The following is a 19,025-nucleotide window of genomic DNA, read 5'->3' on the forward strand; positions in this document are numbered from 1 at the left end:
AAGCACTGAAAACATGTAATGTTCTGAAAGCATTGAACTTTATGTAATTTTCTTCCCTTTTTTCTTTTTTTTCTCTGGCAGCTAATAATGTTAATTTGATCATGTGAATATGTAATACCTCATGTTCTTGTGGCATTGAATTAATAAAGCATAAAAAAAGAAGGAAAAAAAAGAAACGTTTTAAATTAAAATGTAGTCAAAAGAACGTGAAAATGCTACATTAAAAAACTATCAGATAGAGTAATGTGGTAAAAAGACAACGTAGCCCATGCAATTTTAACTATAATGTTGTAAAAAATAAACAAAAAAACAAAATGTGTTGTAAAAATTCTGAATTACAATAGAATTTAAGGACACATTTAAGGATAAGTAGGCCTAACACATATTTTTATGGCAATTTTTGTTATTAAAAAGTACTGAATTTACCATTCTCCGCCCTAACCATCTCATTTAAATATTTTATTTGTATGGGTGTTGTTCCGAATAATATGCTGTTTAGTTCATAAAAGAGCTTTGTTTTCTGTGTTTACTGTATTAAGTGTCATGTGTGCTACTCTGGTTGTTTTAGTTTTATTTGACTATTTCCCTTAATTTAACATTTACTTTATTTTAGTCTGGCACTGTCGTTTTAAAATATTTTTGGAACGTTGTATCAGCGTTTTGGCGAGCTTCTTGGGTTTTCACGAGTTTATTGTACAGGACCATCAGGATAACAATGGCTGAAAACCAAACCGTTAATGGTGCAGATGAATTATTCAGTACAGAAGACGGTCATGACGCTTTAAAAGGCACATTATAGTCTTAATAGACAGGAAACCAAAGGATGATGTAGTTTGATTCAAACGGTGCTATTAATTGTGGTTGAAAGCCAACCTATAATCAAACTGGGCAAATAACCATGACCATAGTAACAACAATCGTATGACGAGAATCATAATTATGCAATATTATGAACAATATAAATATGTCTATGACATATACTTTAAAGTATCAACTTTTCTGTGATCAAACAATGTGAGGTTAATTTCCCAATGTCAAGCAAACAACCTCTTGCGTTTTATTAAACTTTTATTTTGACATCACTGCATTAAAGTCCCACTCTTGGCGTCATGATGACCACGAGGTTAGAATGCATGAAAAAAAAAAAAACACACGTGGGTAGAATACCCACAGATCTGTTTTAAAATACCCTCTTGTAGTTTCCTCTATTCTTATTCGGTGTTTAAGACGCACATGTTATAATTCACAGTAAGACTGATTAAGACATTGACTTGGTAAGAGCCTCTAAATACCGATTTTTATTTTATAGTTTACTATGTGACCTGGTTGGTTCAAAGAGTTTAACCAAATTAGTGTTTCGTGTGATCAATCAACATTATGCAAAGCATTTACAGATCTGACCCAGACACAGTTGGGCTTGTCATTGTGTTACAAACCATCGCAACAACAAGTGATGTTATGACAGTAATGCATATTTTAATTACAAGCTAACACGCAGGACTTTCGTTTATGTTTTAAAGTAGGATGGAGTATTTGCCGGACTCTAATGCCAGATATAAGGATGTGGATTACTGGAATGAACGGTACCGGACGGAGGACAGCTTCGAGTGGTTCGGGGACTTCACTAAATTTGACCATCTGCTCAAACAGCACGTGGGAACGGAAGAAAACATTTTAATGCTAGGTAAGTTAGACACTTACAACACAAAACCCGTTTTACAATTTGAAATGTGCAATATGAGTAATTGTATATTGTTGTATTGTGTATATTACGTATGGTCAGCAGGGGGCGCTACTGCACTATTTTTGTGATATTTTGATCTGCCTTAAAGGAATAGTTAACCCATAAATTCTTAAAATTGACTGATCCTCAGGCCATCTAAGATGTAGATGACTTTTTAGGATTACAATAAATAGCAGTGAATGGGTGCCGTCAGAAAGAGATCAAACAGCTGATAAAAACATAACAGAAATCACAGGACTCCAGTGGATCAATAAACGTTGTGAAGCGAAAACTGCATGTTTGTAAGAAACAAATCCACCGTTTAAACCGTTCATAATAACACCTCCTCCAGTGAAAAAGTCCATCCACTGGTGTCCTCTGACATATTTGTTTAGAACTGTTTTGGACTGTTTTCCCTTGCAAGTAGTGCATGATCTGTGCATATTTCTCTCCTGATTCAGACTAGATTTTTCCACTGGAGAAAGCAATATTATTGCTAGAGGTGTTTTAGCCAGAGGTTTTGTAAAAGCATGTAAGCCCAAGTTTCTCAAGAGGAACCTACAAAATATGAAGAACAATTCTCACGGAGAAGCTCATGATCCATAAATTATCTTCTATCATGTGGTTGGCCTAGACGAGGAACCTTGGTTTCTTGGTGCATTTTCAACATTCGTAGTTCCAACTTTGTTATTTTAAAGAGTGGACAAACATTGAGCTGATTTATTTGTGTTGAGCATTCATTCTGCAGGTCTGTAGCGCATAATCTTTAGATTTACTGTAGCTGCAGTGTTATAGTCAGACTCAAGGGGACAGTATTGGTCTGTTCACTCACAATAGGGATTATGTATTCAGTTGATGCTGTATTACAGATGAGTGTGGACCTCTGACATGCACTCCGAGCTCTAGATCTGTTCTTCAGTGCAATGACACAAGCTCCTGTCCCCCAAGGACAGGTTCAGCTATATCTCAGTCCAATTACCAATCAAACAGCCACCATTCACACACTTAAAGCAGCATAATAAAGGCACATTGGTTTAGGGTCTGGTCTGGGTCAGTGTTGAGCTTTATTTAATGCCGCATGGATCAATGAAGAGTGTTCCGAGCCTAGTGTTTAAAGACAAGTGATTAACCTTGGAATTGTAATGTTGTGATTTAGTCCAATGTGGGCGGATTCTGGATAGTTGGATTGTTGGATTTTGCAAAATACATAAAAACAGATTTTATTTGATCAGCTCAGTGAGGAAACACCCTTCTTTTCTCCTTCTCTGTTTCTCCCTTTCGTTCTCTCTCCCACACAGACACCCTTTCTGCACCCACGTCATGTTTCCTCCGCAGTCCACCCTCACAAACACAACATCTTCGCTTTCTGTGACCTTTCTCAACCGGGGAACAGGGCGAGGAGTTCCTACGCACACCCTTCTTTCATGTGCTTCACTGGTGACAAGTAATAAATGTCTTTTCTTTATGTAATGCTCCAGTCGTGACCCTTTTACCTCTGAATTGCTGCTGAATTGAATATTGTAAATCTCTGTTCATCATATGGTTATGAAATGTTTGTTCTCCATTCAGCTTTTTATTTATATTCCACTAAATTGCTGCTGAATTGTTTGGGATTGGGTTATGTTTTACACAGATTCTATGGTTATGAAATGTCTCTCTCCATCAAGCTCTTTCCCGGTCTTCGTTTTAATTTTTCCACGCTCAAGGATACTGCCACAGAAACATAAGTGTCCTCCCTTACCCATAGTGCAGTGGCTCAGGGCAGATTCCTGAACGGGCTGTTAAGGCTGCATGTGTCTCAAGTTTCTATGGTTGTGTAACGGTTTGTTGCATGAGGAGAAGTGGAATCCCTGCAGTTAATGTTAGCAGATTCTGTCACAAGGAGTGGCAGTTCAGATCCCATCATGCGTGTTTGTGAAATGTAGAATATGGGCCATTAGTTGAAACAAAGCTGCAAAAAACTGCTCATTTGGAAAATGGTCATGGTTATCATGGCACAATCACCACGATATTTGCATATCAATGTCTGTTCAGCAATTTGGCTCGCCCAGATGAACGATGCGTAAACTATGCTATCATGTGGGGGTTATTTGAGCATAACAGGTCATTTACATATAGTGGTCTTAAAGGTACAGTAGCAAAAACTTAGTTCTATGGTTAGTGAGAGGATGGAAATTGTCATAAAAAAAAAAATCATGGCTATTTTTGGTGCCATAAAACTTAAAGGGATAGTTCATCCAAAAATGAAAATTTTGTCATTAATTACTCACCCTCATGTTGTTTCAAACCCATAAGACCTCCGTTCATTTTCGGAGCACAAATTAAGATATTTTTGATGGAATCTGAGAGCTCTCTGACCCTCCCATAGACAGCAAGGGTCCTTACACGATCAAGGCCCAGAAACATAGCAAGGACATCGGTACAATAATCCATGTGACATCAGGGGTTCAACTGTAATTTAGGGCTGTGCAATTAATCGCATGCGATTGTCATACGCATCTCGTCAGTAAAGCCGGTCCCGTGATTCTCCATCACCTGCTTTCAGATGGAGCGGCATTCACTACACAGAGCCATAGTTCACTGACAATTAGGCAATATCGCGTTCATAATCGCAGATGAATCGTATTCGATTATGATCGCGATATCGCCTAGCTCGTCAGTGAACTACGGCTCTGTGTATTAAATGCCGCTCCATCTGAAAGCAGGTGATGGCGATTTACTACCAATCACGGAACCGGCTTTACTGACGAGATGCGCATGACAATCGCATGCGATTAATTGCACAGCCCTACCCTAATTTTACAAAGCTACGAGAATACTTATTGTGCGCAAAAGAAAAAACAAAAAAGGACTTTATTCAACAATTCGAATCCTCCACCCTAGCGCCATTTTGGCGTACATTAAGTTCAGTGGATATTCTCCAAAATGGCGCTGAGGAGATGAATTGTTGAATAAAGTGTTTTTTTTGTCTTTTGTGCACAAAAAGTATTCTCGTAGCTTCGTAATATTATGGTTGAACCCCTGATGTCACATGGATTATTTTACCGATCTCCTTGCTACGTTTCTGGACCTTGATCGTGTAAGGACCCTTGCTGTCTATGGGAGGGTCAGAGAGCTCTCAGATTCCTTCAAAAATATCTTAATTTGTGTTCCGAAGATGAACGGAGGTCTTACGGGTTTGGAACGACATGAGGGTGAGTAAATAATGTCAGAATTTTCATTTTTGGGTGAACTATCTCTTTAATTCATGGCCTGATTAAACTGTATGCAAGGATAGACACTTTTGTATGTTAATGTGGTTATGAAATTCTGTTTGGCATTGTGGTTCAGTAATGTGACACTACAGTTGAAGAGTTTGGGGTCAGTAAATGTTTCAAATATAAAAAAAAAAAATTGCCTTACACTCACTGCATTGATCAAAAATACAGTAAACGGTAATATTGTGAAATATGATTGCAATTTAAGATAACTTTTAAAATATATTTTAAGATGTAACTTATTCCTGTGATGCAAAGTTGAATTTTCAGCAGCCATTACTCCAGTTTTAGTGTCACATGATTCTTAATCATTCTAATATGCTGATTTGGAATCATTTGTTATTATAAGATTATTATATGAATATTTTTACAGGATCCAGCGACGTATAGGAAGTTCAAGAGAACAGCATTTATTTGTAATGGAAATCTTTTTCAGCATTATAAATGTGATAAACAAACAAACAAAAAACTATTAATTTCTTAAAAAATATCTTACTGACCCAAATTTTTTGAACAGTAGTGTGTTTGCAAGTGAAATAGGATATTCAGTGTGAAAATTTTAAGGCTTATCAAATAATTGCATTGTGAGAATTAGACTTCACCGATAAAGATTGCAAGACAAATTTACCATAGTTACCCATTAATTTCTACCTATAGCATGCAGAAAATATTGACTCATCCCACAATCACAAGTGATACACAATTACAAGAGATACAAGTGGAAACATTGTTATTTACTCAGCCTTATGGTATTATAAAACCATATGCATTTTTTTTCCAATGCAGAACAAAAAAATTGTGATTTAAAAATAAATAAATAAATAAATAATAAAAGTAAATAGGGTCAAACACTGTTTTAGACAAAAACAGTTATTTTAAAAACTTTATTCAAAATATCATCTTTTCTGTTCTGCAGTAGTATGAAGTCATACAAGTTTGGAACGACATAAGGGTGAGCAGATGATGACAAGATTAATTTTTGGATGAAATACCACTTCAAAACTGTTGATATTGGTTTGTTTTTAGGAATGAGTCGAAACCATTTTCCGTGGAATTTGATAGTATGTTGTTGATAAACACAGAGCATTCCTTTAATGTTGTATATCCATGTGTATTAGTGTCTGTATTTCTATCATGTCTTCTCAAGTGTTTTTTTTCACTCAGTCAGTGGGCAAACTCACATTCATTAGAGTCATTGCTGACAGAATGGAAAGAGCAAAGATAGAGGAGAGAGGCGAGAGGGTGGTCATTGAAGTCATACCAGCGTACCATCAACAGGGTCCCCCCATTCACACTCTCTCTCGGTTGCTATTGGCTTCACTGCTATACCCCACTGCAGTGAACAAGCTAACAAAGAAAGAGAGAAGCGTTCAAGTGCACTCTGTTGTGCGTCAGAACAATCACATTTCATCTTCAGTGAAGTCTTGAAGAGTTTGAGGCAATTGAGTTTTGAATGAACCGTCTTGAATAGAGAGCTCATGATTCACTATCAGTTAGAATGAGTGTGAGTCAGCTCTGTCTTCAAACTGCGAGCATCGTCTCTCTTTTTCTCTCGCTCTCGGCATTCATTACCTCCCAGAGACACGTAACACGTTCTGAACCCGGACTGCGCTGTGATGAGAGTGAGCTCTGTGGCCCAGATCTGCTGCAGCTGTGTTAAACTGAATGAATGAATGGGTGAAGGGATGAATGAAAGGACGGAGAGGATGAATGAACGGTGGGGGAAGGGAAGGCTGCGGTGTTATGCGGTATCTACTTGGCACCGCCTAGCCTGTTTTGTTCTTCCTTCCTCTCCCCCTGCTTTCTGATTGGCTGAGAGGAGTCAATGCTGCTGGAAGGTACTGCAGTCATGTGGGGGTTACCCCCCCTCCCCCCTCCCCATCACAACCTCTGCAGTTTATGAATGAAAATTGGAAAAATTGAATGAAGAATTGGGTTGCATGCGAGCGGGTTGTGTGTGCTCAGCCAATGTTGTGCTCAAGTGGGAAAACCTGTCTTGCTTTGGTTTTTTGAATGCATTTCGTATGCATGCTATATATAAATAAGAATATAGTGCAATTTACTACATTTTTTTTGGTTGTTAAATGAGTGTGCTATTGTATTATTGTGTAAAAAATATCGCTTTTTTGTGTTTGACCTTGTTTTTTGGTTATATATTTAGCATTTGTACAGTTTAAGCATAGAGAATATAGTGGTCTAATTTTTGTAAAAATAAATTTCTGACTGTTAAATGAGTGTGTGTTTGAGTGTTGGACCTTTGTTTTTGTTATATATACATTATAAACAAGAATATAGTGTGTTTTGTTGTTTTCATGGTGAAAATATGCTTTCTGTGTAGTTTTCTTTAATTTTTAATAATTTTTCCCCCAAAAAATTTCACCATCCAGTTAGGCTCATCAACCATAACTCCTTCAAAAACAGCTAGAAACCTTGGAGTTGTGATTGATGATAAGCTGAATTTCTCAGACCACATTGTTAAAACTGCCCGGTCCTGCAGATTTGCTTTATACAACATTAGGAAGATCAGGCCCTTTCTTTCAGAACATGCAACACAACTCCTTGTTCAAGCTCTTGTTCTATCCAGGTTGGACTATTGCAATGCTCTCTTGGCAGGTCTTCCAGCCACTTCTATCAAACCTCTACAATTAATCCAAAATGCCGCTGCAAGATTAATCTTTAATGAACCGAAAAGAACGCATGTCACACCTCTGTTCATCAATTTGCACTGGCTACCAGTAGCTGCTCGCATTAAATTCAAGGCATTAATGTTTGCCTACAAAACCACCACTGGCTCTGCACCCATTTACCTAAATTCATTACTTCAGAGTTATGTGCCCTCTAGAAGCTTGCGTTCTGCAAGTGAACGGTGTATTATTGTGCCATCTCAAAGAGGCACAAAATCACTTTCACAGACTTTTTCATTAACTCTTCCCTCCTGGTGGAATGACCTGCCCAACTCAATCCGAGCAGCTGAGTCCTCAACCATCTTCAAGAAACAACTAAAAACACATCTGTTCCACCTTTATTTGACCCTCTAACTCTACCACTTTCTATTCTATTTTAATTCTACTTTATATTTATCATATAACGGTAATATTTTTAAATATTATTGCAAATAAAATGAACTTTTTTATTATTTAGCTACATTTTAAAATGTAATTTATTCCTGTGATGGCAATTTTTGCATTACTCCAGTCCAGTGTCACATGCTGATATGCTGCTCAGAAAGAAACATTTCTTAATATTATTATACATTTTGAAAACAGTTGTTTTGCTTAATATTTTTTCATATATACAGTATATGCATATAAATTGTGAATTTTACTGTATTTGTGTCTTTGATTTTGTAAAATATGCATTTTGCGTACATGTATTTGTGCTGTATGTTTTTGTGGATTGGACGCTGTCTGGTGTAGATTATATTCATGTATTTTGTATGTATACAGTAGTATGCATAAGCATAATCATCTAGAATGCACAAATGCATTATATGACCTTGTAGAAAATCTGCCTTTGTGTGTTGGACCTCTAACTGCGTTGCTTATTTGTTTGCAGATCAGGGAGAATTCCTCTTATTCTCTCTCTCTCTCTCTCACTCTCTTTCTTTCTGACTCGTGTCTGGAATATTAACTGGGTTACCCGGGCAACGGGGCTCGGATGATAGATGGGCTCTCCTCCGATAAATGGGGCAGTGGATGCACATGAAAGAAAACTGTGTATGTGTGATTTATGAAAGGGTTGGAGTTAAACCCTGTACCTGATAACCACACACACATGCACACTCCTGTTCAATTCCCACATGGATCTGATCCGACTACACATATATTTTCTCTCTTGGGTTTATTTGTATTATCTCGCACATACAGAGTTTGTGCGTCGTTGATCTGCTGAAACCTTTAATTTGCCCAGCACATAATCACACAGTGCTCACCTCAACCTATGAGTCAGGCATTAGTCCTTCCCAAGTTCCCAGGCATCTCTGGATCTTTTTGCTGGATTTTCATAAACTCTCTGTTTAGAGAAGTTAGTCATTGGTGCAGACTTGATATTGGCTTCAGAAGGAGGGATTCTGATCTTGGGTCAGTTTTGGTTTTGCTCCCACTTCATTGTACTAGACTGAGTGGTGCATTGTGAGCTGTAACTATGGCAACCTGGGATTCTGCAGAAAAGTTTCCCATCTCTGATATTCCTTTTCCACCTGTGCCAGGCCAGTTCCCAGTCTGGCCATTCCATATGTTTTCCACCGTTTCGTGGAAAAATAGATTTCTGCCTGCTGTTCTCAAACCAAGAACCACTAAACATCAGTGGTCAAAGGGCAGGATGATGTTGTCAAAACAAGTTTTCAAAACAATGGCATATTAGTCTGTCTAGACTGATGTGGACTGATTGTTCCCAGTATGATCAACAAAACTGCAAAGCTGGCTACACTGGATGTGCCTGATCAGCAAAACGCGATGTGACGTGCCTTCATTTGAGGCTTACCCCCTTCCTATTTTTGTCACATTACACTGACTTTCCACTTTCCAGCCAGATTATTGTAAATTTCCTTCTGAAACTGAATATACAGTGAATATACACAAACTGTATATTCACATTTCTTATTATTATCATTATTGATAACTGTTGTTCTGTCCTTTTTTTGAAACCATCAGAAATTCTTTCAGGATACTTTAAATTGAAAGTTGGGAAAAAAACTTTTATACATTTAATTTTATTGTAACAATTAGGGCCCTATGAAATCCGTTTAATTTTTTCCCAAATTCTGTTTTATGTTTTCATGTTCCGTTTCATTTTTTTTCCAAATGCCGTTGTTTTCCATTACAATTTTTCTGGATTCAGTTTTTTATTTTTTATTTTTTATTTTTATTTTTTCTAGACTCTTCTAGTTTTAATGGTTAAATTAAATTGTATTAATCAAAAAGCATGTCTAATTAATTGAAATGTACATAAATTAACAGCAATTTATTAAAATGTATGAAATGTTTTTTATATAAATTTATATAAAATCATTAATTTTCTGCGTTCCATTTTAATAGTTTAATAACATTTTAATAATCAAAAGCATCTATGATTAATTGATTTTATAAAAAAGTAATTTATTATTATTTTGTATTTCTTTTTTTCAGAAATGTGTGGTGTATTTACAGTTTTCTGCTAAATAAATCTGGTAAATATTTTTTTTCCTGGTAAATATTCCTTAAAATAATGTTTTAATAGTAATTGTATTATTAGTAGTAGTACTATCATTACATTAAGCAATATCTTTCTGTCACAGTTTCTTCAAGTCGAACTTTTATTTTGATGGGTTGCTGTGAAGACCTTTAAGTTTCTGTTTGTATATGATATGACGATAGTTTTTCTCAAAAGAAACAGTAAAGTGCTCACGAAGTGACTCTCAGAGCAGTTCTAAAGATTGTTAATGTATTTATGTCCACTTTTAGTGCTGAAAACATTGCGAGCATCATGCACCCTTCACTATGTGTGTAGTAAACAAAACCTGATTTCAGATGACTTTCACCTGATGACTTGATTTCAGAACACCCTAGCAACTGCATAGCAACTCCCTAGCAACCAGCCAGATCACAACCACCTAGCAAGAATTGAACACCCTAGCAAGCAATCTTAAAGAGACTTAAAACCTTCTAACTTTGAGCTTTTAAAACAACTTTAAACTTCAAGCATTTAAAACCACTTCAAACATAAAAACTTTACATTTAAAGCTTTTTTAAACTTTGTGGATAAGCTTTCACAAGTCAGCATAAAGTTGATCTTGACAAACATTTTCATCTTGATTATTATATATTTTAATAAAAAAATGTATATTGTTACATGTGAGTCTGTAATGGTATGAAGATGAATTATATTGATATTAAAATGTCTTTGGATGTTAAAATTTGTTCTCAAAGTATTAATAATCCATATTCTTTGTGAGCATATAGTCATTTATATCGTTGTTCGTTAGACAGGAAGCATTGCACAATATTCATTCACTGATATATGTGTGTGTGTGTGTGTGTGTGTGTGTCTGTCTGTGAGTGACTGGAAGTTCTCTGGAGGTGTGTTTGAGGGCCAGATGGAGTTCGTCCACAGGAAGTAGGTTGTGTCTATCGACTCAGTCGTCTTTTGTCCTCCTGACAGCTCTCGCCTCTGACTAACAGACAAGACAATCTCTCGACAGCAGCATAACTGGTATGTGTGGGAATTAGTGTTATGTGTTCATCTAGATGTGAAAGGGTCTGTGAAACCTCAAGTGTTTCTGTCACGACTGACCCTTGTGCCTGTTTAGCATATTAGCAGAGTGTGATTTTGAGACGAAAATCCCTCCCGCACCTTTTTGCAAAGTAGGATCACTAGAATTTTTAATAGAAGTCTACAGCAATTCTAATACAAAGGCTTTGTTTATGCTCATAAATGGATATTTCTCATTAAAACACTCTTTAATTGTTTATTCTTTAATAAGCATTACTGTCGCTGTTATATTAGCATTATTTTAGCAGCACTCAATGCCCCAGTTTTCCTCGTAGGCTCCTCGTATTTGTGAGGGTGTCACATAAGCTCATATCAGCTTCTGTTTACTTGTGTTCGAACACACAGAAACAGTTTGTTCTCTTCACTGTCTGTAACTGGAAAACCCTGAATGACGGTGTTAAGATGTGTATGTAAGTGTCTACATGCTCATTATGATGTGCTGGGTTAGAGCTAATGAGAACCTCTCTTCCATCTGGAGGATAGTTAGAGGGCATCACATCTTACTGCTGCTAGTGTCAGGTCTGTCTCGTTCTATCTATCTATCTATCTATCTATCATTCTATCGTTCTATCTATCGATCTATCGTTCATTCTATCGATCTATCGTTCATTCTATCTAGCGTTCTATCTATCTATCTATCTATCTATCGTTCTATCGTTCATTCGATCTATCGTTCATTCTACCTATCTATCTATCTATCTATCGTTCTATCTATCGATCTATCGTTCATTCTATCTATCTATCGTTCATTTTATCTATCGTTCTAGCGTTCTAGCATTCTATCTATCGTTCTAGCGTTCTATCTATCGTTCTATCTATCTATCGTTCATTCTATCTATCGTTCTAGCGTTCTAGCATTCTATCTATCGTTCTAGCGTTCTATCTATCGTTCTATCTAGCGTTCTATCTATCGTTCTAGTGTTCTAGCATTCAAGTCAAGTCAAGTTTATTTGTATAGCGCTTTTCACGATACAAATCATTGCAAAGCAACTTTACAGCAAATTAAGTTTCTACAATATTTAGTGGTAGCTTATCAGTGGTGACTGTCAATTAATGTACATATGGCAGAAATGTACGGAAAAATCAATTTAAGACGTAATAAAACAGACGATGAACACTATTAACAGCAATTATTATATGATGCAATCAAACTAATAGCAAAATGTGGTAGTTCTGTATGTTGTTTCAGGGTTGGCATCATCTGAGGTCCTCTGAGGGGTCACATCCGCCATTAAAGCAAGTAACAGGGAATAAAACATTGGTAATGTGTGTGAATAGAGTATTAGTAATGTAAGCGAGATTAGCGGCAACCACGCTGGCGATGCTAGCGGGCTATTTGCTAATAGCGGACTTGGGAAATCAAAATAAAACTAGTGATAACAAGGCGCTCTGATTGTTTTTGTTGTAGAATACGATAGGGGATATATTCACACGTTATAGAAACGAAAATGATGGTGTATAAAATTGATTTTAAGATAAAAAATTAGACGACAAAGAATTAACTTGACGGAGCTCAAACTCAAAACACACGGCAGCAACAAACAGGAAGTGATCAGTCTGCAATGATAAAAAAACAAAAAAAACAGCACTGATGCCTTGAAATCTCAAATCTTGTCTTCTATCTATCGTTCTATCTATCGTTCTATCGTTCTATCTATCGTTCTAGCGTTCTATCTATCGTTCTATCTATCGTTCTAGCGTTCTATCTATCGTTCTATCTAGCGTTCTAGCGTTCTATCTATCGTTCTATCTATCGTTCTAGCATTCTATCTAGCGTTCTTTCTATCGTTCTATCTATCTATCTATCGTTCATTCTATCTATTGTTCTATCGTTCATTCTATCTATTGTTCTATCGTTCATTCTATCTATCGTTCTAGCGTTCATTCTATCTATCGTTCTATCTATCTAGCGTTCTATCTATCGTTCATTCTATCGTTCTAGCGTTCTATCGTTCATTCTATTTATCGTTCTATCTAGCGTTCTAGCGTTCTATCTATCGTTCTATCTATCTACCTATCGTTCATTCTATCGTTCTAGCGTTCTATCGTTCATTCTATTAATCGTTCTATCTATCTAGTGTTCTAGCATTCTATCTATCGTTCTATCTATCTACCTATCGTTCTATCGTTCATTCTATCTATCGTTCTATCATTCATTCTACCTATCGTTCTATCGTTCATTCTATCTATCGTTCTATCTATCTATCTATTGTTCTAGCGTTCTATCTATCGTTCTAGCGTTCTAGCGTTCATTCTATGTATCTATCTATCGTTCTATCGTTCATTCTATCTATCGTTCTATCGTTCTATCTATCTATCTAGCATTCTAGCGTTCTATCTATCGTTCTATCTATCGTTCTAGCATTCTAGCGTTCTATCTATCGTTCTAGCATTCTATCTAGCGTTCTAGCGTTCTATCTATCGTTCTATCTAGCGTTCTATCTAGCGTTCTAGCGTTCTATCTATCGTTCTAGCTAGCGTTCTATCGTTCTAGCATTCTAACGTTCTATCTATCGTTCTAGTGTTCTAGCGTTCTATCTATCATTCTATCTATTGTTCTATCTATCGTTCTATCTATCATTCATTCTATCTATCGTTCTATCGTTCTATCGTTCTATCTATCTATATCATTCTAGCGTTCTATCTAGCGTTCTAGCGTTCTATCTATCTATCTATCTATCTATCGTTCTAGTGTTCTAGCGTTCTATCTATCGTTCTATCTATCATTCTATCTATCGTTCTTTCGTTCTATCTATCTATCTATCGTTCTATCTATCTATCTATCGTTCATTCTATCTATTGTTCTATCGTTCATTCTATCTATCGTTCTATCGTTCATTCTATCTATCTATCTATCTATCGTTCTAGCGTTCATTCTATCTATCGTTCTAGCGTTCATTCTATCTATCATTCTAGCGTTCATTCTATCTGTCTATCTGTCTATCTGTCTGTCTGTCTGTCTGTCTGTCTGTCTATCTAGCGTTCTATCTAGCATTCTAGCGTTCTATCTATCGTTCATTCTATCGTTCTAGCGTTCTATCGTTCATTCTATTTATCGTTCTATCTATCTAGCGTTCTATCGTTCATTCTATCTAGCGTTCTATCGTTCATTCTATCTATCGTTCTATCTATCTATCTATTGTTCTAGCGTTCTATCTATCGTTCTAGCGTTCTAGCGTTCATTCTATGTATCTATCATTCTATATCGTTCATTCTGTCTATCGTTCTAGCGTTCTATCTATCGTTCTATCTATCTATCTAGCGTTCTATCTATCGTTCTATCTATCATTCTAGCGTTCTATCTATCGTTCTATCTATCGTTCTAGCATTCTATGTAGCGTTCTAGCGTTCTATCTATCGTTCTATCTAGCGTTCTATCGTTCTAGCATTCTAACGTTCTATCTATCGTTCTAGTGTTCTAGCGTTCTATCTATCATTCTATCTATTGTTCTATCTATCGTTCTATCGTTCATTCTATCTATCGTTCTATCGTTCATTCTATCTATCGTTCTATCGTTCTATCTATCTATCTATATCATTCTAGCGTTCTATCTATCGTTCTATCATTCTATCTTTCATTCTATCTATCTATCTATCGTTCTATCTAGCTATCTATCGTTCTATCATTCATTCTATCTATCTATCGTTCTAGCGTTCTATCTATCGTTTTATCTATCGTTCTAGCATTCTCTCTATCGTTCTAGCGTTCTGTCTATCGTTCTATCTAGCGTTCTAGCGTTCTATCTATCATTCTATCGTTCATTCTATCTATCTATCGTTCTATCGTTCATTCTATCTATTGTTCTATCGTTCATTCTATCTATGTATCATTCTATCGTTCATTCTATCTATCGTTCTATCGTTCATTCTATCTATCTATCGTTCTATCGTTAATTCTATCTATCTATCGTTCTATCTATCATTCTATCGTTCATTCTATCTTTCTATCTATCATTCTATCGTTCATTCTATCTATCTATCGTTCTATTGTTCATTCCATCTATCGTTCTATAGTTCTATCTATCGTTCTATCTATCTAGCGTTCTATCTATCGTTCTAGCGTACTATCTATCGTTCTAGCATTCTATCTCTTGCTTGTTCTATACCGTTTGCTTGTTCATTCTATCTAATCTTCTATCTATCTGTCTATCTGTCTGTCTGTGTCGGTCTGTCTGTCAGTCTGTCTGTCTGTCATTTTATCTATCTATCTGTATAAACCTTAATATCAGACAGAAAAGGCTTTTTATAATTTTTTTTAACGTCTACCTTTCTGATTCCCAGTTTATCATCTGATTGTCATGTCTACATGTCTGTCTATTCAAATATTCATCTATCTGTCCATTTATCAGTCTATTTAACTGTATTTGTTTCTGCTTAATGATCCATCTATCTATCTGTCCGTCTTCTCCTCGATCCGCTGCAGTGGTCTTAAAGCGTTTGTTCTCTGCACATGTAATCTGATTTTAATGACAATGAGAGAGAGGAGGAGGACCCCTGCTGCCGTTATGTAATCTTGTTCAGCATGCACCTCTGTCCGCCAGCAACTTCACTGTCACCTTCTAATGCATCCTTAAGTCTTTCTCACTCTCGTTTTTTTTTTAATTTCTCCCCTTTTTATTTGTTTTTCTTTTATAATGGCTGTATGTGATAGCCCTTCTATCCTTTAACAATACAGTTAATTAGCAAAGCAGCAGCTGCCTTTCCTAATAAGACATACTTTACAAATACACACACACACACACACACACACACGCAAACGTGTGTAGGGGGCAATGTGTGGGCATGGCATGCTTTCATCTGCATGTGAATGTGTCGATGTGATCATACGCAGAGCTTTGTCTGGCGTGAGTGGATCAGGCATGGAATGATCTGTTCCTAAGCAACAGTCGCATCTGTAGAGTTTTGGTTCCTCTGCCCCACTTCGTACCACTGCAACCTCTCCAGCAGATTCATACCATTGCCAAATCTATCTGCACTAACGCTTAAAAACATTATTACATTTTAATGAAGTCTAAAATAGTGGTCGTTACTTCATTAGCGGGGTTCAGAATCAAATGCTTTTCTTACTCGACAGAAGGCTCATTTTACAGGTTTCCGCACACTGAAATTACAGCTTCAGAAAGTTTATTTACAAAAACAGTGCAATATTTCACTGAAGAAGACCTGACTGGTCAAAGCGTTGTGCTGCTTTGTTTTTTTAAATAAACTTTCTGGAGTTCTAATTTTTATTGTGAGGACTGTTTTTTCCTAATTTATTATAAAAGGTACATTGCCATTTTGCTTCATCCAAAGTGATTTGAACGCACTTGACGTTGCAATTACAACTTCTTAACTTGCAAATACAAACTTCCCAGGAGGACTTGAACATAGCAAAACACAGGGACCTATATGGGCATTTGCCTAAATGAATATAGCCCAGAACAGTATTGTTAATGAAGATAATTCATTTATTTAGTACAATTTTTAATTTAAAAATTTAATTTTTAAATATAGTTTTTAACTGTAAAGGTCTCTGCACACTGAGTCCGAATTTTTGGTCCGAAATGTTCGCACGTTGAAAAATAAATACAACCTCACTTTGTGTCAATCACATTTACACACTGCCTCCGAAAGTTTCGTCTGTCATAAAAAAATTCGGACCAGGTTCGATTTTCTGTGTTTTCGCATCCGTAGCAAACATTTTGATAGGAATACAAAAAAAAGGAAAAACGCAGACGAAAGTTTCGGACTCAGTGTGCAAGGACCTTTACCCTGATGTTTTGTTTTCTCACAATTGCAAGTTTACATCTCGCAATTCTGACTTCTTTTTTTTTTTTTTTGCAATTAACTTGCAATTGTAAGAATATAGTCTTTTTTTCCCCTCTGAATTTGACTTAATAACTCGCCATTGCGAGTTTGTATTTCACAATTCTGACTTTTTTCTCACAATTGACCCTTCGCTGGGAAGTTGATTGACAGGCGATATAACAAGTTTATATCTCGCAATTCTGAGAGAGAAAAAAAAGCCAGAATTGCGTTTTCGCATCCGTAGCAAGCATTTTGATAGGAAAGGATGACGAATAAGAAAAAAACGTAAAAACGCATACGAAAGTTTCGGACTCTTTAAAGCACTGTCTGCTTCACGGATGTCTCTTTGACCTCCCTCAGATAATGGATCCATCCTGCTGTGTGAAATGTGTTTACCGTTTGTGGTTGAATTAAAATGCTGGATATTCATGACAGTCAGCTCAAATAGACGCTGCTGACTCAGTAAGTCATTCTGCTGAGATATCAGAGGTCATTGACTTTGACTTTAGTCTAGTTTTCAGTCCTAAAAGAAAGAACTGGATTTGAATAGAACCAGAGAGGAATCTTTAAAACTTCGAACAGCTGGACTAACTCCCAACCACTGTGTGACTCATACAGGCTGCTGGTGCCAAATTAAAAACTGAACTCCCTTTGAACCCTTAAACAAGAGGGAAAGCGTTTTCTATTTCTTTTTTTATTAGAGATCCTAAAATGGATTCTTCTTAATCAAAATATGTTCTGATCATAAGTTTACATATCCTTGCAGAATATGCTAGATGTTAATAATTTTAACAAGTAAGAGGGATCATAAAAATTGCCTGTTATTTTTTGTAAACGTTTGAACCGGATGATGTGTACATAAGATTATATTTTTTTCATGCAGTATGGCCTTCAGAAGCTATACAGTATTTCGATGTTTCCCAGAAGACAAAATAAGCACATTTTACCTTGATCATCCAATTCAAAAAGTTTACACCCCCCTTAATACATTGTTTCTTTCTTGTGCGTCAGTGAGTTTTTACAGCTTTTGTAATTGTTGTGTATGAGTCCCTCAGTTGTCCTCAGTGTAAAAAGATGGATCTCAGAATCATATAGTCACTCTTAAAAGGGTTCAAAGATGCTAGAAAACCAAAGAATTTGAAGGACATGGAGGATTTTTCTGAAGAATAGTGGGCAGTTTAACTGCTCGGGACAAACAAGGAACTTATAAACAACATGAAAACTGTCATTGATCATCCAGGTAACAACACTAAAATTCAAGGTTGTGTACATTTAAAAAAAAAAAAAAAAAAACGGCTTATTTGTGTGAATGTAGTTATGTCTTATATACTAAACATCTGTTATGTGAAACAGCTTATTCAGGGCTGTACTAAATGAAACACAACATGGCGTTTAAAAGATGCATCTTATTTTGTTGTTATTAACCTTTTGCATAATCTGCAAGGGGTATGTAAACTTATGAACAGAACAGTGTTGTCTTCAAAATTCTGTTGTTATACCACATTGCGGTATGTTTAATTTACAATATTTATATAATAAGCTATCAGCTTTTTGACTCCGTGTTATGGGTTGAACAGGATCCTGAATTTGGCATGACGCATGCACTGATCCAATGGTGTTTGATTCTGCTATGTACAAAAGGTCATCATGGGTCTGATTTTTCTGAAATATGTCTTTTGCTAATTCGGTCTTTGTAGAGGTTTTGGGGTTTAGACCACAAACATATCTTCGAATAAAGTGTTGGAGTGAAACTTTATAGAGTTTGGGCTTTATCTCTTGTGGGTGTGCACACTAAAAAAAAATCCGTAAAATTTACTGTGGTTGCCGGAATTTTACCGTAAAAAATACAGTAGCAATATTTTAGGTTTTACGGTTTTAACTTAAATTTACAGTTAAATACCGTAATTTCATTAACTGATATAATGTTAATATACCAACCTATTGAAGTACTGAAATCTGTTTTGTACCTTTGTAATACACTGATAACCACCAAATGCAGGTGGTGATGA

At 36.2% G+C, this 19,025-nt stretch overlaps 1 protein-coding gene across 4 annotated transcripts in view; it reads left to right on the forward strand.

Moving 5' to 3' along the window:
• Positions 1–1,065: 1,065 nt before the first annotated feature.
• ece2a (endothelin converting enzyme 2a) overlaps positions 1,066–19,025 on the forward strand; it is a 71,095-nt gene continuing 53,135 nt past the window's right edge. Inside the window, exons 1-2 of one of the 4 annotated variants that reach the window (XM_016564250.1) lie at positions 1,066–1,123; positions 1,521–1,684. In XM_016564250.1, the coding sequence (XP_016419736.1) occupies positions 1,110–1,123; positions 1,521–1,684 (178 nt within the window). In that variant the 5' untranslated portion in view covers positions 1,066–1,109. The other 3 variants (XM_016564251.1, XM_016564252.1, XM_016564253.1) reach the window with 3 other exon arrangements.

The sequence above is a fragment of the Sinocyclocheilus rhinocerous genome, unplaced genomic scaffold (genome assembly GCF_001515625.1).
Source record: "Sinocyclocheilus rhinocerous isolate Xijiao unplaced genomic scaffold, SAMN03320098_v1.1 scaffold919, whole genome shotgun sequence".
Classification (NCBI taxonomy): Eukaryota; Metazoa; Chordata; class Actinopteri; order Cypriniformes; family Cyprinidae; genus Sinocyclocheilus; species Sinocyclocheilus rhinocerous.